The sequence below is a fragment of the Manihot esculenta genome, chromosome 9, assembly GCF_001659605.2.
Source record: "Manihot esculenta cultivar AM560-2 chromosome 9, M.esculenta_v8, whole genome shotgun sequence".
Classification (NCBI taxonomy): domain Eukaryota; kingdom Viridiplantae; phylum Streptophyta; class Magnoliopsida; order Malpighiales; family Euphorbiaceae; genus Manihot; species Manihot esculenta.
Genome location: NC_035169.2, coordinates 28,599,935 through 28,619,662, shown reverse-complemented (window position 1 = coordinate 28,619,662; position 19,728 = coordinate 28,599,935). Strand labels below are relative to the sequence as shown.

Below are 19,728 nucleotides of genomic sequence, written 5' to 3'. Positions count from 1 at the left end.
CGAAACTTGCCCCCGAAAGGGTTCGGCTGCCGAAAGTAGAGTTTCGGCCGCCGAAGGTCCATGAGTTTCGTTTCTGGAGAGGACTTTCGGCCGCCGAACCTGCCGCTGAAAGTGTCCTGTCCAGCCTTCCTTTGCTTGCTTTTCAGGGATGTTTGAGAGAGTTTAAGGGGAATCTTAGGGAGTTTAATAGAGTTGTTTATAAGTTAGTTTAGTCCCTCATTTGAGTTTATCTGTGCCTACACAGACCAGAGGAATCAGAGAGAGCAGCAGTGAGTACTGCTCCAGAGTTTACAGAGCCTGCAGAGTCAGTCCTGATAGCCAGAGGTGAGTGGAACTAAACTTAATTCTTTTAATTTAGAAATGGAATGTTTTTAGTATATATCATGCATCATGGTTATGCCGTAGGTTGATTGCATTAGAATCCACGAATATGTTGCATTGCATAGATATTTGTTGATGTGGGTGAATGCTGAATGATCCAATAGTCTCTGAGAGAAGTCCAGGAGCCTTTGACTATGCCCTGGAAAATAAAGAGAAGTCCAGGAGCCTTTGACTACGCCCTGGCAGGTATAGCAAAGTCCAGGAGCCTTTGACTACGCCCTGGCAATGGTAAGTACAGAGGTGTTATATACACATATACATATATGACAGGAAGACCAGGTGCTCGATTCTACGCCCTGGCACGGCAGAGTTACCGGGACTATGTGGTGACAGGTTTACCCTTGATGTGGATTGTCTGTGATATGATGCATTCCATAAGATCATGTTTTAATGATATGTTATACTGTCCTACTCACTGGGCTATAGAGCTCATCCCACTCCCTTAACCCCAGTCTTACAGGTTCAGTGTACAGTGTACAGTGGAGATCAGCAGAGTACAGGAAGAGAAAAGAGTTTTCTAATAGCTTAGAGTGGACATGTAATATGAAAGAGATGTACTAGTTGTGTATACAGTTAGAATTGTGCTTCACTTAGTGATGTTTGTGTTGTAAATCTTTTGTTATGTACATGATCTGTATATATATATATATGTTTTACAGAGTATGTGAAAAACCAGGCTTAACAGGTATGAATTAACCCATCTAGAGCAAGCTCTAGTCAGGGGTACAGAGTACAGAGTACAGAGTACAGAGAAAGTGCATGCACAGGTTAAGCCTTGGTACAAGAAAGAGTTTTTATTTTCACAGAAAATGTATGATCATGTATGAGATTTACAGGTACACAGAGAGTATAGCAGGCTTGCTACGGGTTCTGGCGGCCTTAAGCCGACCTGAATCCTAGCGCCGGTGACGGTCCATTTTGGGGTTGTTACAAGTGCCATCATTCAAGGGACAGTTAAACAGTACGTGGCACAGTCTTCGGGTTCCAAAATCTCGGGGACAGGTGATGTTAATCTCTCCCCTCTGAGCGAGGCTGTCACAAAAAGTAAGAAAGGAGGCAGAGGCCTCAGAAGATTGAAGAAGAGCAAGTTCTAGGATCAGATAAAGTCTGGTCTGGGTTTAGGTGATGGTTCAAGCTCTGGTTCGGGTAACTCCAGATGTACGCGGTACGGTAGGCCGCACAAGGGAATCTGTTTGATTGGGACAACGGCATGCTTCAGGTGCGGACAGGAGGGGCACATGGCACATGGCACGTGAGTGTCCCACTGCGACCTTGTTGGCACAGTCCCAACAAACAGTTTCAGGCAGTGTAGCTCACCCAGTAGCTCCATCCATGGCGCAGGGCAGAGGCAGAGGAAGAGGGATAGCTCCTTCTTCAGCAGGTTTCCCAAGTGAAGGTCCATCAGCTCCAGCACGGATCTTCACTATAACCCAGCAGGAGGCTAACACATCGAACTCGATGGGATCAGGTAATCTCACTCTGGTATGTTCTGATGTGTATGTTTTATGAACCCTGATGTTTCTCTTTCTTTGTTTGCTTTGTGAGCCTTTGTGAGGTTGGGCTTGATAGCTTATGGGTTAGAGTATCCCCTTTGGGTCGGTGGACCCAAGTGTGATCCATCAGTGGCGGAGTCAGTCTGCCGGTATAGTTCAGAGTATGTTGTGAGTAGATACCTTCCAGCTGACCTAGCGGTTCTAGATTTGACTGTTTAACGTCATTCTAGGGTTGGATTGGTTCTCCTACTAGTTGTACTACCTAAGTCTGCAGAGACAAGGTAGTCAAGTTCAGAGGTCAGGATGGATCAGAGGTAGTCCTTAGAGGGGACAGAGTAGGGATACTTAGAGGTTTGTTATCGGCCCTATAGGCTCGTAGGTTGCTCAGGAGAGGTTGTCGGGGGTTTCTAGTTTTTGTGAGAGTGTTTAGCAGTCAGGTCAGGGAGCCCGCCTCAGTGCCCGTAGTAAGAGAAGTTCTTAGATGTTTTCCCAGATGAGTTCCCAGGACTACCACCTGTCAGGGAGATAGAGTTCAAAATAGAAGTAATACATGGAAATGGACCAATCTCTATCCCTCCCCACAGGATGGTATTAATAGAGTTGAAAGAGTTGTAAGGACCAGTTGCAAGAGCAGGTAGTGAGGGTCCCCATCTGACTGAGCACTTCACCTTGGGGGTTCCAGAGTTGTTATAAGGATGAAGGATGGATCCCTAGGACTTTGTATCGACTACAAGTCGTTGAACAAAGTCACTACCCAGAACAAGTAGTTGTTACCTTGGATCGACGATCTATGTTAAACCAGCTAGCAGGAGCTGGTTGCCTTTCCAAGATAGATCTGGAGTCTAGGTACCATCAGTTAAGAGTAAGGAAGAAGATGTACAGAGAACAGTGTTTAGAACCAGATATGGGCACTATGAGTTTCCAGGAATGTCGTTCGGGTTAAGGAACGCCCCTACAGCATTCATGGATCTCATACGCAGAGTTGTAGTCGGTTTCTGGATCACTCCGTTATTGTCTTCATTGACGGTATCTCGGTGAGATTCAGAACTACAGAAGAGTATGCCCATTATTTGAGGCCAGGATTGCAGATCCTGAGAGAACATGGCTTGGATGCCCAGGTCTCCAAATGTGAGTTCCGGTCAAGGAGCACACCTTTCTTGGGTCATGGTATGTCGGGAAAAAGAGAAAAGTGAGGTAGACCCGAGAAAGTTGAAGCTGTAGCTGACTAGCCCAGGCCCACTGTAGTGACATAAATCAAGTTTTTGGGTTGGGCAGGTTACCTACTGGAGGTTCATCTAGAACTTCTTTAGAGTTGCCGCTCCTATGGCCAGATGGATCAAGAAGAATCAGAGGGTTGTGTGGTCTACTCAGAGTGAAGAGGGCTTTGAAGAGCCGAAGGAGATGTTGATGTTAACACCTGTGGTGGCTCTGTCCAACAGTAATGAAGATGTCACAGTGTCCTATGATGCGTCCCGAGTGGAACTGGATTGTGTGTTAATGTAAAGTGGCAGGATGATTGCTTATGCTTCTAGGTAGCTGAAGAAGCATGAGTTGAATCATCTTACACATGATCTAGAGATGGCGATGGTAATCTTTGCACTCAAGATGTGGAGGCGATACCTGTATAAGGTATGATGACAGATCCTTACGGATCGATAGAGCTTGCAATGCATCTTGAGTCAAGGGAGATGAATAAGAGGTATGGGAGGTGGGTAAAAACTGCGTAGTGGTTATGACTTCGAGGTTCAGTATATTCGGCTGAGGCAGATATTTCGATAGATGCCCTCAACCGGAAACCACTTGGCAGCTTACCCCATCCCTTAGTACAGTACGAAGGAAGCCAGTAGTCAGAAAATGAGAAGAATCAGAACTGCTATGAGTCAGCAGGAGAGTTATGAAGTTGTCCGCAAGAGGCATGTAGAGTTTAAGAAGAGAGACGAGTTTTGTCAGAGTGCGCAGCGGATGCATGTTGAGGTTCTCGAGAAAGTCGAGGTTTGCTGGAGGTGTCTCCTAAAGAAAGAGTGATTCGTTATGGGCAAAAAGGTAAATTAGCTCTCAGATACATTGGACCCTTTGAAATCCTGCAAAGGATTGGGAATGTATCTCACGAGTTAGATTTACCTACTTCAATGGAAGAGATCCATCCGTTTTTCCATGTTTCCACGGTATATGAGTTTGTGTCGGGTCCGAGTGAGGTTCTTGAAGGAACCAGAGGTAGAGATCGTAGAGGATCTCACCTATATTGAGCAGCTAGTACGGACCGCCGACACATAGGTCAGAAAGTGTGGAAACAAGGAAATCCCAATGGTGAAAGCCCCTTAGAATCACCTTAAGATGAAAAGTGCACCAGGGAGACCGAGAGTTCCTACTCCAGTAATACCGTGTTTCTTATAGACTAGAGTTTATGTGTTGTTATGATTGTGCTTATGTTATGTGTATGCTTGTGCCTGTTTGTTTGAACATTCGGGGACGAATGTTCTTAAAGGGGGGAAGAATGTAATACCCGGCTAGATTCCGGCATCGGAATCCCTACCTTCCGGCGGAATCTCCGTTGGAATCTGGAATTTTAATGATGCCAGACTCTTCTAGAGGGTTAAAATGTGTTTTCCAAAATGTTTTTACTGATTTCATGGTTTTAATTGAAAAAGAATTGAGTTTTTGAAAAGAAAAGACTAAGAAGGCATTTGCCAGGTTCGACCGCCGAAAGTGAAGTTCGGCCGCCGAACATGGGAAGGTTTCGGGAGTGCCTTTGGCCTCCGAAAGCCTTGTTTGACTGAACCAAGGTTCGGCCGCCGAACCTCAAGTTCGGCCGTCGAACATGCATGAGTTTAGGGGGCACGTTAGGCTGCCGAAGGTGGTTCAGCAGGCCAACTATAAAGGGCCCTCAGATCGAAAATGGGCGAGTTTTCTCCCCATTCTCGAGCTTAGGTGAGTTTTGGTCCTCCTTTGGTCGTTTTCATGTTTTTCTCTACCCATCCTTCAAGTTTTCATGAGATCTACCCTGGTTTTGAAGTTTTGAAGCTTAAATAGAAGTTTTGGAAGTTTGGAGGCTTTTGGAGCTTGGATCCTCCACACCTCCGAGTTAGAGATCACACCACCTCTCGGTCTTCAAAGAGGTAAGTGTAGATCCTTGCTTTCCTAGTGTTTTATTAAAGTTTTAAGTAAGTTTAATGATGTTTTGATGGTTGAGTATGGGTAGATATGCATGTTAGGGATTATGTGGGTTTTGTGCCCAATGTGTGTTTATGTGATATTATGTTGAAGGTTTGAACTAGTTTACGCATGTGGGAGAGTGTATGCATGATTGGGAAAGAGCAAGTGAGAGTATGGGTGGTTTTGATGGTTTTGGCCTATGTGGGTCATAAGCTATCTATGTATGCTTTTGATGTTTTTTTTGGAGTTTAATCAAGTTGTTAAGCTCCTTTTGTGCATGGTTAAGAGTTTGTGCATGTGTTGAGAAGTTGGGTGCTTGTTTTGGGGTGTTTGAAATGGTTTGGGAGGCAGTTGGTGCATGAGGCTGAGTTCTGGATGAACTCAGGTTCGGCCGCCGAAGGTGGTTTCGGCCGCCGAACCTGCCTATGGATGCATGGATTGGCCGCCAAACCTTGCCCCCGAAAGTTGTGTTTCGGAACTAGAGCAGACTTTCGGCCACCGAAGGTGATGTTCGGCCGCCGAAAGTGCTTGACTTTCGTCTCTGGAGTGAGGGTTCGGCTGCCGAACTTGCCGCCAAACCTACATGACTTTTGTCTCTGGAAGGGACCTTCGGCCACCGAAAGTGCCGCCGAAAGTGCCCTGTCCAGCCTTTTCTTGGGTGTTTTCTAAGCATGTTTCTATGATGTTTTAGGGGGTTTATGGGGAGTTGTTTATGAGTGGTTTAGAGTATGTTTGGCACCTCACTGGAGTCCACCTGTGTAGGATCGGACCTGAGGAACCGAGGTGTTTAGCAGTGTTGGCCCAGAGCTAGTCATAGGTGAGTGGAACTGAACCTTATGTTTTAAAATAAATCAAATGTTAAGCATGTTCATGCATCATGATTACCATGTTATGTAGTAGGTTGTATTGCACTAGTATTCACGAATATGATGCATTACATAATATGTTGTTGATGTGGATGAATCTTGAATGATCCTCTAGCCCTCAGTACTACACGATATAATATGATATGCCATGGTATGATATGAGATAGAAAGACCAGGTCGCCCCTGGCATTATGTTATGTGAGCGAACACTAGGTGAGGCCTAATCGCCCCTGGTGTAGTTGGACATGTTATGATATGAGTTAAGTAAGCGAATACTAGGTGTGGCCTCATCGCCCCTGGTATAGTTGGACGTATTACGATACGTAGAGGGCTATTGGTGACAAATTCATCCTTGATGTGATATGTTTGTGATGTGATGCATTCCATAATAGCATACGTTAAAATGAACTGTTTTCCTTATGGTTTCTGCTCACTGGGCTTTATAGCTCACCCCTCTCCCCTAACCCCAGGTTTGCAGGGTCAGAGATAGTTCAGGAAGTCACCAGGCTATGGCTATGGTTGTGATATGTAATAGAATAGTAGTGGACATGATGTAATGTAAGTTTATGTAATGATGTAAAAGAGTTGTTTTACAAAATGATATTATGTAATTTGTTCAGAGTTATAGTATTGTGCTTAGCCCGAGTTGGATAATCCCTTTGTACATGAGTTTTATTTTATGTGATGTATGAATTGGACCGAGTTTGACATAGAGTATGCTGACCCTAGGGGTTCTATGAGTTCAGTCATAGTGCATACACAGGTCAAGCTGGTTAAAGGTAAAGTTTTAAATGTTTTATGGAAATGTTTATTCATGTTTGGGGATTATACCGACTGTTCAGAATGCATAGTAGGCTTGCTACGGGTCCCGGCGGCCTTATGTCGATCTGGATCTTAGCGCCGGTAGCGGTCCGATTTTCGGGTCGTTATAAAGAAGGTCAAGAAATCTTAAGGGATATCCATGAAGGTGATTGCGGGAGCCACGAAGGAGGCCGAACAAATGCTCGGAAAGCATTTAGACAAGGATACTACTGGCCGATGATAATGGAAGGTGCGAAGCAGCTTGTCCAGAGGTGTCAAAGATGTCAAGTACATGCAAGCATCCCAAGGACCCTAGGAGAAATGAAAGCAGCCATTGGAAATCCCTAGCCTTTGTTTCAATGGGGGATAGACATACTTGGTCCGTTCCCTAGGGCAATTAAGTCAAGAAAGTTCATTACCGTGGCGATAGATCATTTTAGCAAGTGGGCAGAGGCTAAGACAGTATAGTCTATCACTACCCAACAAGTAATTTCCTTCCTCGACAAAAATATATTCACTCGATTCGGAATACCAAAGATAGTAATCATCGATAATGGAACTCAGTTTACAAGCTCTAGGTTCAAAGACTTCTACAAAAAATAGGGAATTAACTTAAGGTTCAGCTCAGCCCATCACCCCCAGACCAATGGTATGACTGAGGGGACAAATAAGACCATTCTACGGGCACTAAAGGAAAGACTCAACCAAGTTAAAGGCAACTGACCCGAAGATTTACCCCATATACGATGGGCATATAAAACCACCCCCAGGACAGCTACAAGAGAAACACCCTTTTCTCTTGTATATGGGGTTAAGGCAGTTTTCACCAAGCCATTCAGGCATTGGTCTTGCTAAACAAGGCCATAAAGTAACTTTCGCTAGGCCAGACCATAAGGCAACTTTCGCCAGGCCAAACCATATGGCAACTTTCGCCAGGTCAAACCATAAGGCAGTTTTCGCTAGGCCATTTGGACATTGGTCCTACTAAATAAGGTCATAAGGCAATTTTTGCCAGGTCATTCAGGTGTTGGTCTCGCTAAACAAGGCCATAAGGCAGTTTTTGCTAGGCCATTTGGACGTTAGTCCCGCTAAAATAAGGCTATAAGGCAGTTTTTGTCAGGCCATTTGGGCATTAGTCCCGCTAAAATAAGACCATAAAGCAGTTTTTGCTAGACCATTCGGGCGTTGGTTCCACTAAATAAGGTTGTAACGACCCGAAAACCGGACCGCTACCGGCGCTAGGATCTAGATCGGCATAAGACCGCCAGGACCCGTAGCAAGCCTAACATACATCCTGTATACCTGTTAAATCCCATACATGATCAAACATATACATAAAACTTACTTTTTCTTTCATTTACCAAGCTTAACCTGTGCATGCACAACTCAAAAACATAAAACCTCACACTGGCCCTCATCAAATGCTCCAATGGGGCAACATAACATACATCAAGCTTGGTTTAACATAACTCATCATAAAACATGACATATAGATCATGTATAAAAAGGGATTTACTATAAACATTAGGACCAAGCACAATACTAAACCTCATTACATTATCTTACATTACATCACTTTACATTATACATGTCCACTACTATACTATAACTATAACATACCCTTAACCATTACTCTTTTGACTCCCTGTGCTACCTCTGGTCCTGCAAAACTGGGGTTAGGGGAAAGGGGTGAGCTAAAAAGCCCAGTGAGCAGAACAATAAAACAATTCATTAAAACATATGCTATCATGAAATGCATCACATCACAACAAATCACATCAAGGATGGAATTGTCACCAATAGCCCTCTGCATATCGTACCATGTCCAACTGTGCCAGGGGCGATACGGCCACACCTGGTTTTCTCTTACATATATATATCATAGCAAGTCCAACTGTGCCAGGGGCGATACGGCCTCACCTGGTCTTCTCTTACATATAACATAGTGCCAGGGGCGATACGACCTCACCTGGTCTTTCCATCTCATATCATATCATACCATCTCATGTCATATCATATCATCTCATGTCATATCATATCATATTGAGGGCTAGAGGATCATCCAATATCCATCCATAACAACATCATCATATAATGCAATGCAACATATTCGTGGATTCTAATGCAACAACCTACAAACATGGCAATCGTGATGCATGGACATGCTTTAAAGTTAATTTGCTTTAAATAAAAGGGTTGTGTTCTACTCACCTCTGGCTACCTCTGGACTAACTCTGAAGCAGCTAACACTGCTGAACATCTCGGTTCCTTAGGTCTGATCCTACATAGGTGGACTCAAATGAGGGACCAAACATACTCGAATAGGACTCTAAACATCTCCCCAAAAACCCCCTAAAGCATCATAAAACAATCATAGAATTCATGCAAAAGAAGGCTGAACAAGGCACTTTCGGTGGCAGATTCGGCGGCCGAAAGTCCCTCCAGAGCCGAAACTCAGCCACTTTCGGCGGCACCTTCGGCGGCCGAAACTCCCCTCCAGAGCCGAAAGTCTAACTTTCGGGGACAGGGTTCGGCAGCCAAAACAAGCCACCACATGCAGGTTCAGCGACCGAAAGTGCCTTCGGTTGCCGAACCTGAGTTCTTCCAGAAGTGGCAGAACTCAGCCCTTACATGCACAAAAGCCTTCCAAACTTTCCAAACTCAACTACAATACTCACAAGCATGCATAAACATGTATATAAACATATAGGGGTCTCAAACTAGCCTAAACCCCAACAAACATCACATTAAACATGTATAACAACACACAATACCTCATAACTCACATAACCCTAACATTTTTTTACTTCTAGCTTAAACATGCATCTCTACCCTCTAAACCCCTCAAAACCTTCATAAAACTTACTTAAAACATTGCAAAAGATGAGGATCTACACTTACCTCTTGAAGATCGAGGGTGGGTATGACCCAAACTTGGAGATGTGGAGAAAGAGAGCTCCAAAGGTCTCCAAGCTCCAAAATCTTGCTCTAAGCTTAAAACTCTTCAAAATAAGGATAAAACTCATGAAAACTTGAGAGATTTGAAGAAAAAGCATAAAAACAACCAAAGAAGAGCATAACTCACCTATGCCCGAAAGGAGAGCGAAAACTCGCCCATTTTCCGGACAAGGGGCCTTTTATAGGTGGCCGGCCAAACCTCCTTCGGTGGCCAAAGCTGCTTCTGAAACTTCACCACATTCGGCGGCCGAACTTGGGGTTCGGCAGCAGAAAGAAAGCCACTTTCAGAAGCCTGACGTGCCTCCTAAACAGCCCCATGTTCGGCGGCCGAACCTGGGTTCTTCCCTCCTTGGTCTTTTCTTTCAAAACTCAAATCCTTTCTAATCAAAACCATAAAAACATGTAAAAACATTCTAGAAAACCTTTACTTTACCCTTCTAGAGAGCTCCGACATCCGAGATTCCACCGGACGGTAGGAATTCCGATGCCTGAGTCTAGCCGGGTATTACAAAGGTCATAAGACAACTTTTACCAAATCAGGCCATAAGACAATTCTCGTCAGACTATTTGGGCATTGGTCCCGCTAAATGAGGTCATAGAGCACTATCAGCCAAACCATTTTAGTGTGGGCCCGACTAAGCCAAGCCATAAGACGACTCTCGCCTGACCACGAACTTAGGCGTTGGCCCTAGTAATCAAGTTGTATGCGTCAAACAGCTAGGAAGGTGGATATACCAGTCTCCAAAAAGACAAAAGATGAAGGTGGCAAACAAAAGACTAGGTCATGTGAAAGGTCCTTATTTACAAATCCTCCAAAGGCGTTTTTCCATTGAACCACAAGCTCAGGTATTGATCCTATTTTTCAGTAAATTTCTCAAAAAATTATTATTCTATGACTAAATGGAAGTTGAAAAAGATATATTTTAGCCCGCTTTGTTCTGCAAAAATGGTGACAATAGAGGGAACACACAAAATTATACGAAATATATATTTTCATTACAAAAGATTATAAGGAGAGGGAGCCATCTGAAAGGCCAAAAAGAGGAGCTGTCTCTCCAACTACCTTCCTAGCTTTGTCATCGAAATTAATCTTGCACAAATCAGCCGCTGCCCTAAGGGCTGTAACGCTGAAAAGTCGCTATAGTTGGACTGGGTGCAGTCCATAGAGCTAAGCGATATACTTGCACCTTCATGAAAGTCCATCTTTAATTGCTCTTAGAAGACCATGATGATGTTCTCCACATAGATTTGATTAACCTCAAGAATAGAAGAAGAGGAACCTCCATTCCTTTCTCCCATAAGACATTATTGTGAGCCAAAAAGAAGAAAGAAGGGTTCTTATGCAGCGGAGTAACTGACAAAGTTTTGAATGCAGCACTAAAGATGAGGCAACCACAGGCAAGCAAAATGATGCTTACGACCGAGTCATGCCACGTGTTCTAAACCTGAAAGGCAAACGAGCACCTTTGAATTTGAAGAGTCGAAAACCAGTGGGGGGACCTCTGATGTTACATAACATTCGCCCAAATAAAGTTATGAGTTGTCACCACAATCAAGAGGCCACGTGGCAATGATTGGACAGGTGGAAAGCGCGTTCCAACCACAGGAAAGAGAGACCCGGACACTTTAACATACAGATTATCGTCAAGACTCGCCTTCCTCCGATAGGCCGAGTCTTGGTACGGAGTTACCATTATTAGGCACATTCCTATTTTGTTAGAGATCACGAGATTACCAACTTATTAGCTGGCGATATCCATCATCGAATAGTCGGTCACATTATCACTGAATTTTCAAGAAACACCATATTTATCTTCATCTTATTACATTATAAAAGGAGAACGACTCTATAAGCAAAAGTATGATATCTCTAAGACCACTCAAACTCTAAGTAATCCATTGTATTCTCTCTATTTTTTAGAATATTGACTTGATCATCAGAGCGGCTGCCGTGGGCACTCACCACCATTCCACGTTTTCTCTCTTGTAAGTTCTAGCCAATCACATCACAGTATTGTTTCGGCTACGTCATTAATCTAATCTCAACTACATTATTTATTAAGTTCAGATTTTTTATTTTTAATAATTTAAATTTTATCTATTTTAATATTTTTAGATCTATTGAATGTAAAATTTGAATCTATTAAAATTTTTATTTATTTGTAAAAATTAAATTTGAGATTTCAGTTTGTTATATTGATTTGTGAATGAGATTTTGTTGCTTCAATTTTTTTTTAAGAGAAATACTTTTAATTTTAATGAAATTAAATTTTAAAAGTTAAAGTACTAGACTTTAAAAAGGATAATTCGATTATTTTTTTTCTTTCACTAATGGTATTTTTAATGGAAGAATATCAAATTTTTGATAAAATTAAACTTAAAAATTTAAAGTATTATATTTTAAAAATAAAGAAACAAACTTATTAACTATATTATATTTATGAGATAAAAATAAAAATTTCCCTTAAAAAATTAGTATCCATAAATTGTAGCCTGAATGTTTGTAATACCTTTTATTTTCAACTCTTGAAATAAAGTTTGCTAAAATAATGAAAAGAAATTTTTGTATATTTTAATTCTAGCCCATAATTATTGAAAGGATAAGTGTAAAGCTTAGATCAAAAGGTTAAAAAACATTGAAATAATAAAGGCCTCCGTTAATCCCAGCCCTTCAGTTTTGTTATTTACATCCGCATCATCTATTTGGAGCTTTGAAACTACCCATGATTTTTACTGTTGGATGAAAAACACAAACAAATAAATTTAGGGCATATTTTAGTTTACCCATGATTTTTACTGTCCAGTAAAACCGATAACAATAGTTAATAATGAAAATAAACATTAGTAACGGATAATTAATTATTAGTCTCGTAATATTTAAGCTTGAATTTTGGATGCTAATTAGAGAATAGATTAATTTTTAATCTCCCTAACATTTACCTCTATTTGAAGGTTAAATGTTAACCTTGGGGACTACTGATTAGCTTAACAAAACTACGTTAAAATATTTTTTATTAATATTATTTATTTATATCTTTATATTTTTAAATAATATCTCATATTAAATTATATTTTATATATTTATCAATATTTTTTAAGTTGTTTATATATAAATATAAAATATTATAATTAATATTAATTATATTTTTAAAAATTAATTAACTTATAAATAAAATAAATTTATTATTTGTTATAAATATAATAATAAATATTTATTTAATTTTTTTATTAATTCTTTTCTAAATACTGTTTTTCTATAATAAATTACTCTTTTAAAATGTATAAATGAAATATTTAGCTTTATACCAAATGCATCTCAAGTATTTAATAAATTCGCATATAAAATAATTAATAAAGTATATATTAATTTAATAAAATAAATATAAAAGTATTATTTTATTATATGATATATATATATATAATAATTAAAAATATAATTTTAAAATATAATTTTTTTTGTAATATATAATTTTTTATCATATAATAATAAATATTATAACTGCTTTAATTATTAATTTTAATATTTTTAATTTCTGCAAAATTTATTATACTTTTAAAAAATAAAAACAATTTTTTCATATTCACCTTAATTCTAACTATTGTAACTAAAAATTGTAATTCATTTGTCTAAAATTATTCCCCAAAAAATCAATGAAATAAAAAAATTTAATCAAAATTGAAAAATCAATTAAAAGACCTAATTTTATCCCACATAAAAAAATCAGGTAGAAAATGGTTGTTTATATTAAGCTTATTGAAGACTGGTAGAATATAATGAAATGGAAATACTATGTCTTAGAACGGTTTCTTTATAGTTATGAAAGATTGAAATGCTGACTCTTCCTCCTATTAACTAGAGATGGTGAGCTTGAAGAGGTTTAGTGGTAGTTTGTACTTCTTGGTTTTCCTTTCAGATATGTTATTTTTGACTTTCTTTAATGATAGACCCCTGAAGCGGTCCACTCGGTCGATCATCAAGAATAAGAAGTATTTAAATTAAATATGCTGATATGTTTATTCTGCAGCATTTATTCATTATTTTTTAGTTGTTTACTTAGTCATATTTGGTGTTAACAAATCATGGCTAGAATCTCTCATGAGTGCCGTTTGTGGCCATTAAATTAGAAATAAGTTGTTGAGTCTTTTCCTATTTAAATTCTTTGTAGCTACAGCAGTCAAGGAAAAAAAAAATCAGGAACTTCTTATTTTTCCTTAATTAATTTCTTAAGGCTTTGATTGGGACCCATCAATTGAATTTGTCTATTTGAGTTTTGACAAGGACTAAATAAATTTAATTTCATTTTTTAAATTTTCAATTATTTATATGTTTTTTAATTTTATATTAATTAAATTTTTTTTTTTGATATTTCAAATTATAAAAATATTATTTCTTATTATATTATCTCAATACTTATTTAAAAGTTAAGATATTTAATTAACTCAAAAAAATTAAATTTGATTTATTTGGCGCATAACTATAGTTAAGTATAAGAGTTTAAACCAACAAGTTTTATTGTTGGTCTTTATTAAGGACCCAAATGATACTACGTGCTGCTTTCATCCATCCATTAATGCAATTGTCTTTTGATTGAAAAATCTCAAAATAAATCACTCTTTTTCAACTGTACTTAATTATAAAAAATTATTGATTCAATTTCAAATTATATTGAATTGAAATACGTTGAAAATTAAATTGAATTAATTTAAAATATATTAAAATTTAAATTAAACTAAAATATGTTGAAAATTAAATTGAAATTAATTAATTTAGAGACTCCAATCTCACACTTGTATTATTATATTTTCTCTGATATTCAGTTGCTCAGATGCATCTAAAAATATATAAATTCAAACTCAATTAATGCATATTTACCCACGTTCCCTTGAAATACTAAATAATTTTTTCACTATCTCCATTAATAAGTAAATTCAAACAAAATTTCTCATTCCCAACAAAATGAAAAAACGAAATTAACAAAAGCACTAAATATTGCTTAACATAAAAATTACAAACTTAAAGCATATATGCGACTATTTTCAATTCGAATACTAATATTTTCACAATTCCCTATAGTAAATAGCGGTTAGAAACAATATACAACGTGGAAGCAAAATTAATCATCTCCTCAACCCTGATCACACCTATCATCAACGGTGGAAATTGCAAGACCATGTTAACGGCATGGAAAATGAACTACATTATAATAATCTACTCCATCAAAACTTAAGAAGATAAATCACACGTGTGATCTCAACAAAAAAAAAAACTCTCTTTAATTGGTGGATCCTATTGGCCCACACCGAATCTCTTAACAGCCACATCACATTGCACCTGAGCCAAGCCCATCCTTGATCTTTGAAGGTCAAATTCCATCCACATGTTTTGTTGATGATGATGACCAATCACGTACGCTTCCACACCTAATAAATCAGAGTTACCAAAGGACAAGCAATGCACTGAATCATGTCCCCTCAATTCACCCGGAACTCGATATAAAACCCGTTCATGCGAAACTGTCATTTCGGCTCCCTGAAACATCAAACTCACGGTGGGTAATCGGGGCAATACCGTTTGATTTATCGGGACCCGGTAACACAGATCCATTGCTCCTTGAAATACAAAATTCGAATCCTCTAAAACCCTTAAAACCCCAGTGGTTTGATTCAAGAACTCGGTCCTTAAGGCTATGTAAGCCGGACCAAGTAAGAACGTGAACTGGGTGCCCGAATCAACCATGGTTTGACCTGCCCCAGTATGATCCGGTTCAAAAACTGATTTGGGTATCGGAAGCAACTTATCGGACACCTTGATCCCTTCAAGCTGAACTGTGTAGGCAACCCGATCAAAGTAGGGCAATGGGGTCGAAATTTGGATTAATGGGGTATAATTCAATGGCACCATCCACGTTAAATTGGATTCGCCGAGAAGTAAGAGGCCGGAGAAATCAGTGGCGGAAATGCAATAAGAAAATTTCGGGAAACCCATTTGAGAAACAAAGGACAGTGACCCACGGTTCATACCCATCAACCCGGTGTTCTTAGAGTCTTCATCGGAGTTAGAACTGAAAACAGAATCCATGCATCCAAAAACCATATCCGAGCCGTCGGAGCTTCCCATGTGGAAGGTATCAGACGCAAGGTTTCCCTCAGAAGAAGAGGCATCGGCATAGGAAAGAGTGGCGTGGCAGTGGTTGTTGGAGTCGCAGGAAGCGGGTATAGTGAAATCCTGGGTCCGGTTAGTGCAGGTTGGAGAAGAACATGAGATGGGTCCATAGGAAGTGGATCGGGTCGGATCAAAAGCAGATGGGTAAGTGGACGTTTTGTTACAACGAAGCCAGCTAAGCTCACTTCCTGTGTCGATAACCATGGACACATTCTGCGGGGGAGTGCCGACGGTTAGAGAGACCGTGAGGCTTATATTATGGTGAAAAGGGAGCTTGCTTGGAGATCTAGGAAGTGACCCAGGTGAGATTAGCTGAGTTTTGAGAGGCAAAACAAAGGTTTGAGATAAAGAAAAGGACAGTGGTGATTCAATGAAGAGAAGCATTAAGAAAGAGTAAGAGACCAAGCAAGTGAAGAATCTGAGACATGGGTTACAATGAGAAGCGCGAAGAGTGTAGGAATCAACCATGGTGAATTGGTGATTAATTATTCAGGTGAGAGAAATGCAGATAAATGGGTAAGGCGTTAATGGCTTTTATGGAGAAGAGAGAATATAAAAATGGAGAAGTGTTGTGGGTTTTAGAGACAGTATGAACAATCTACAAGACTGCAACTATTATCAGATCTCTCAACTCCGCCTGAAGAAACTTCTTTTTCTGAGAGTGTCGCTATTTGGCAGGACACACAATGGGGTGGGAAGGGAGGGAGGTAAAAAGCGACGCCGTTTGACGTTTCTGTGCCGTTTGACCAGCAATTGGTTTGGTTATTGTCGTACAGAATGGGAAGATTAGGAATTTTGCAAGTGGCAATATGTGGAATCTGTTAATACAGTTTGGTCTAGTAGTATTGATGACAAAAATGAATTACTACCTAACAATGGTCATGTCCTGCTCGCTCACCTTTCATTTCAATCCTCTGCTGACGAGCGATTGTTTTAATGTAGTTGGTATATTCTCCAATTACTACAACAATTCTGTTTAAAAGTTGAAACTTGCAAAAAGAGATTTTAATATCCCATGTGTTTGTCTAAATGCTTAATCTAGACCCATATTTTTTACGTTTTTATTTATTAGAGTTACTCAGAGAATTGATTCAAATTAAAAAAATAGATCGAATCGAATTAATTTAAAAATTGATCGAATCGAATTAATTTAAAATTTTAGTTTGATTTTTTATTTATTTCGATTCGATTCAGTTTTTAATTTTTAAAATTTCAATTATTTTAGTTATTTTGTTTTTAAGTAAAAAAAAATTCAAAAAATCGAACCGAACCGATTATAATAATATATTACTTTTAATAATATAAAGAGATTAGATTATATTAAAATTAAAAATATTTTAATTAAATTTCAAAATATTAAAAATAAAGAATAAAAAATAAAAAAAAAATTATTAAAAATTCAAATTGATTGATTCGGTTTAATTCAATTTCTAATCAAAAGTAATTCGATTTAATTTTTATAAATACTAAAATTTTAATTTTTAATTTATTCAATTTAATTTTAAACTAAACCTACACTCACCTCAATCATCACTAATTCAATTTAGTCATTATATTTTTAATTATTGTATTTAATTTGTACTCTTACAATGATTGTTTAATTGATTTTAATTACTATATTTTAATTGATTTAACAATTAATACTTAAATATATGTAATTGCAATTATTTTTTAATTTTTTTTACAATTGTCACCCATAAATAATATAATTGTCATTGTTAAATATTTATCCTTTTTTTTAATTAAATATATATTTACGCATGTGATTTTATCAAAAGACTCTCGTGATATTTTTAAACTATTTAAAAATAAAATTGACACAACTTTATAATTTTGACCAGTATAGTAAGATTCAAATTACTATCCTAATTCATTATTAATAAATAAATATTTGACAATAATAGTTATATACAATTTATAAATTATGCAAATTCAAATTATTTTCTACCCTAATAAATTGGATTTACACTTATCCAATAATGGTATGGAAGAGTCAAATGAGCAAAATGTCATTCAAAACAGTTGTGAAGCAATAATAAAAATGAAATTATTTCAAAAAAAAACATTAATTACTGAAAGAGACAAGAAAACAAAAAAAATATTGAAAAATTTGGGAATAGAGTGTAAATGAAGTTAATGAAAGAAATAGCTGGAGGCCGTGACGAATATAATATTTATATTTAGAGAGATTAATTCGTATTAACATACAATATTTATATTTAATAAAAATATATTTTTAATTTATTAAATTTAAAATTAATTAAATTAATAATAAAAATAAACTCACACGATTTTTTTTTAAATAACGGTTAATTGTAGCAATTTATTAAATATAAACTCTAACGCAGAATAATTAACTTTAAATTTTATAAAAAATTTAAAGAGAATTCAATAGATAAATGAAAGGAATTAACTTCAATTTGCAACATCTGTTGAAAGTTTACGATGATTTATTGAAAAAAAATTTTGAGACGAACAATTTTCTAAAATACCATCAGAATTGCAGATTTAATTATAAAATTTAATATCCAAATTATATTATTTAGAGAATTGATTTTATATTTTAATTATTATAATTTTTTTTTTATAAATTTCGATATTAAAATTTTTTTGCTAAATAATTTTTTTGAACTTTTAATTTACTATGAAAAAATTTCACTTTTAATTTTTTTTAATTTCATCATCCAATTGTATTAGTTAAAACTTATTACGGTTATAAATTTTCATGTGTCAAATTCATATTCAAACATATTTCTATTTAAAAATTAAAATTTTAGTTGAGGTGATTGTCGCTTCCATTACCTGCCTTCCTTAAATCCGTCACTGACGGGAAGAATTAGCAAGTGAAAAAAAAAAAAAAAAAACCCAAAGAAAGATAAAAGTAAGTAGACAAGTCATGTGATTATGTACAATTAGATTTGGTGTATGGAACCCAAAATGCCCAAAGGAGAGATGGGTGTCCAAAGGCTAAGGACATAACAGGAGAGGGTGGTTGCACATGCACCTGCACCTGCACATGCAGATGTCACATGCTTTGCTCAACTCTTTAAGAACATGGAATCGGAGTTGGGCCCATAAGTAAAATGGTTCGCTGATCATTCCTTTTCTATATTTCGAAATTTCGTGTGTTTTTGTTTTTCCTTTTTTCGAGAATAAAGTTGTTTCATCAATTCCATACCCCTAATCTCTACCCTTTGATTATTTTCTAATAAAATAAATATGAATGTATACAATAATCTCATTAATGAACTGTAGAATGAATGTTTTATTCCTGTTATTTTTATTATTTCTTTGGCTTGGTTAAACAAAAATTTTATGAAAATCAACGTTGACTTGAAAAATTGAAACATTAAATTTATTCTATTTAATTTTATGAGTTTTAATCGATAAATTTTTACATAATTTTTTATATTTTGATAGTTATTTTTCAATTAATAGATAAAAATTGGAAGAAAATATTTCGTTAATGTGGAAGAGTTATGAGTATATGGTTGACATTTTTTTAAATTTTATTGATTCGGTTGTTTCGGAAGATAATGTTCGAGGGAGGTTTACTAGTTATTATGGATTTCCAGAATCGCAACGACGACGTCAGTTTTGGAATTTTATTCGAACTTTATTTCGTAGAAGTTATCTTCCGTGGTTTTATTCGTGAGACTTTAATAATTTATACTTGAAAGATGAGAAAGAATGATGAGTATCTTTGCCAAATTATCTTATACGAGAGTTTAAATAGACATTTGAGGAGTAATTTTGCCAAATTATCTTATGCAGAGGTTTGATTTTAAATGATTGTAAATTTTTGTTAAACTCTAAAACTGATATTTCTGTTAGATGGGTTTATTGTAATGGTAATGATATTCGATCACTTTTATTAATACAATCAGTAGTTTTACTCTAAAAAAAATTGATT

At 37.0% G+C, this 19,728-nt stretch overlaps 1 protein-coding gene across 1 annotated transcript; it reads right to left on the bottom strand.

Annotated features, from left to right (window-relative positions):
* Positions 1-14,800: 14,800 nt before the first annotated feature.
* Positions 14,801-16,514, bottom strand: LOC110623418 (aspartic proteinase PCS1). Its single transcript, XM_021768359.2, has one exon. It carries the CDS (start codon positions 16,281-16,283, stop codon positions 14,940-14,942), a length of 1,344 nt encoding a protein of 447 aa, XP_021624051.1. The 5' UTR covers positions 16,284-16,514; the 3' UTR covers positions 14,801-14,939.
* Between the last annotated feature and the right edge of the window lie 3,214 nt (positions 16,515-19,728).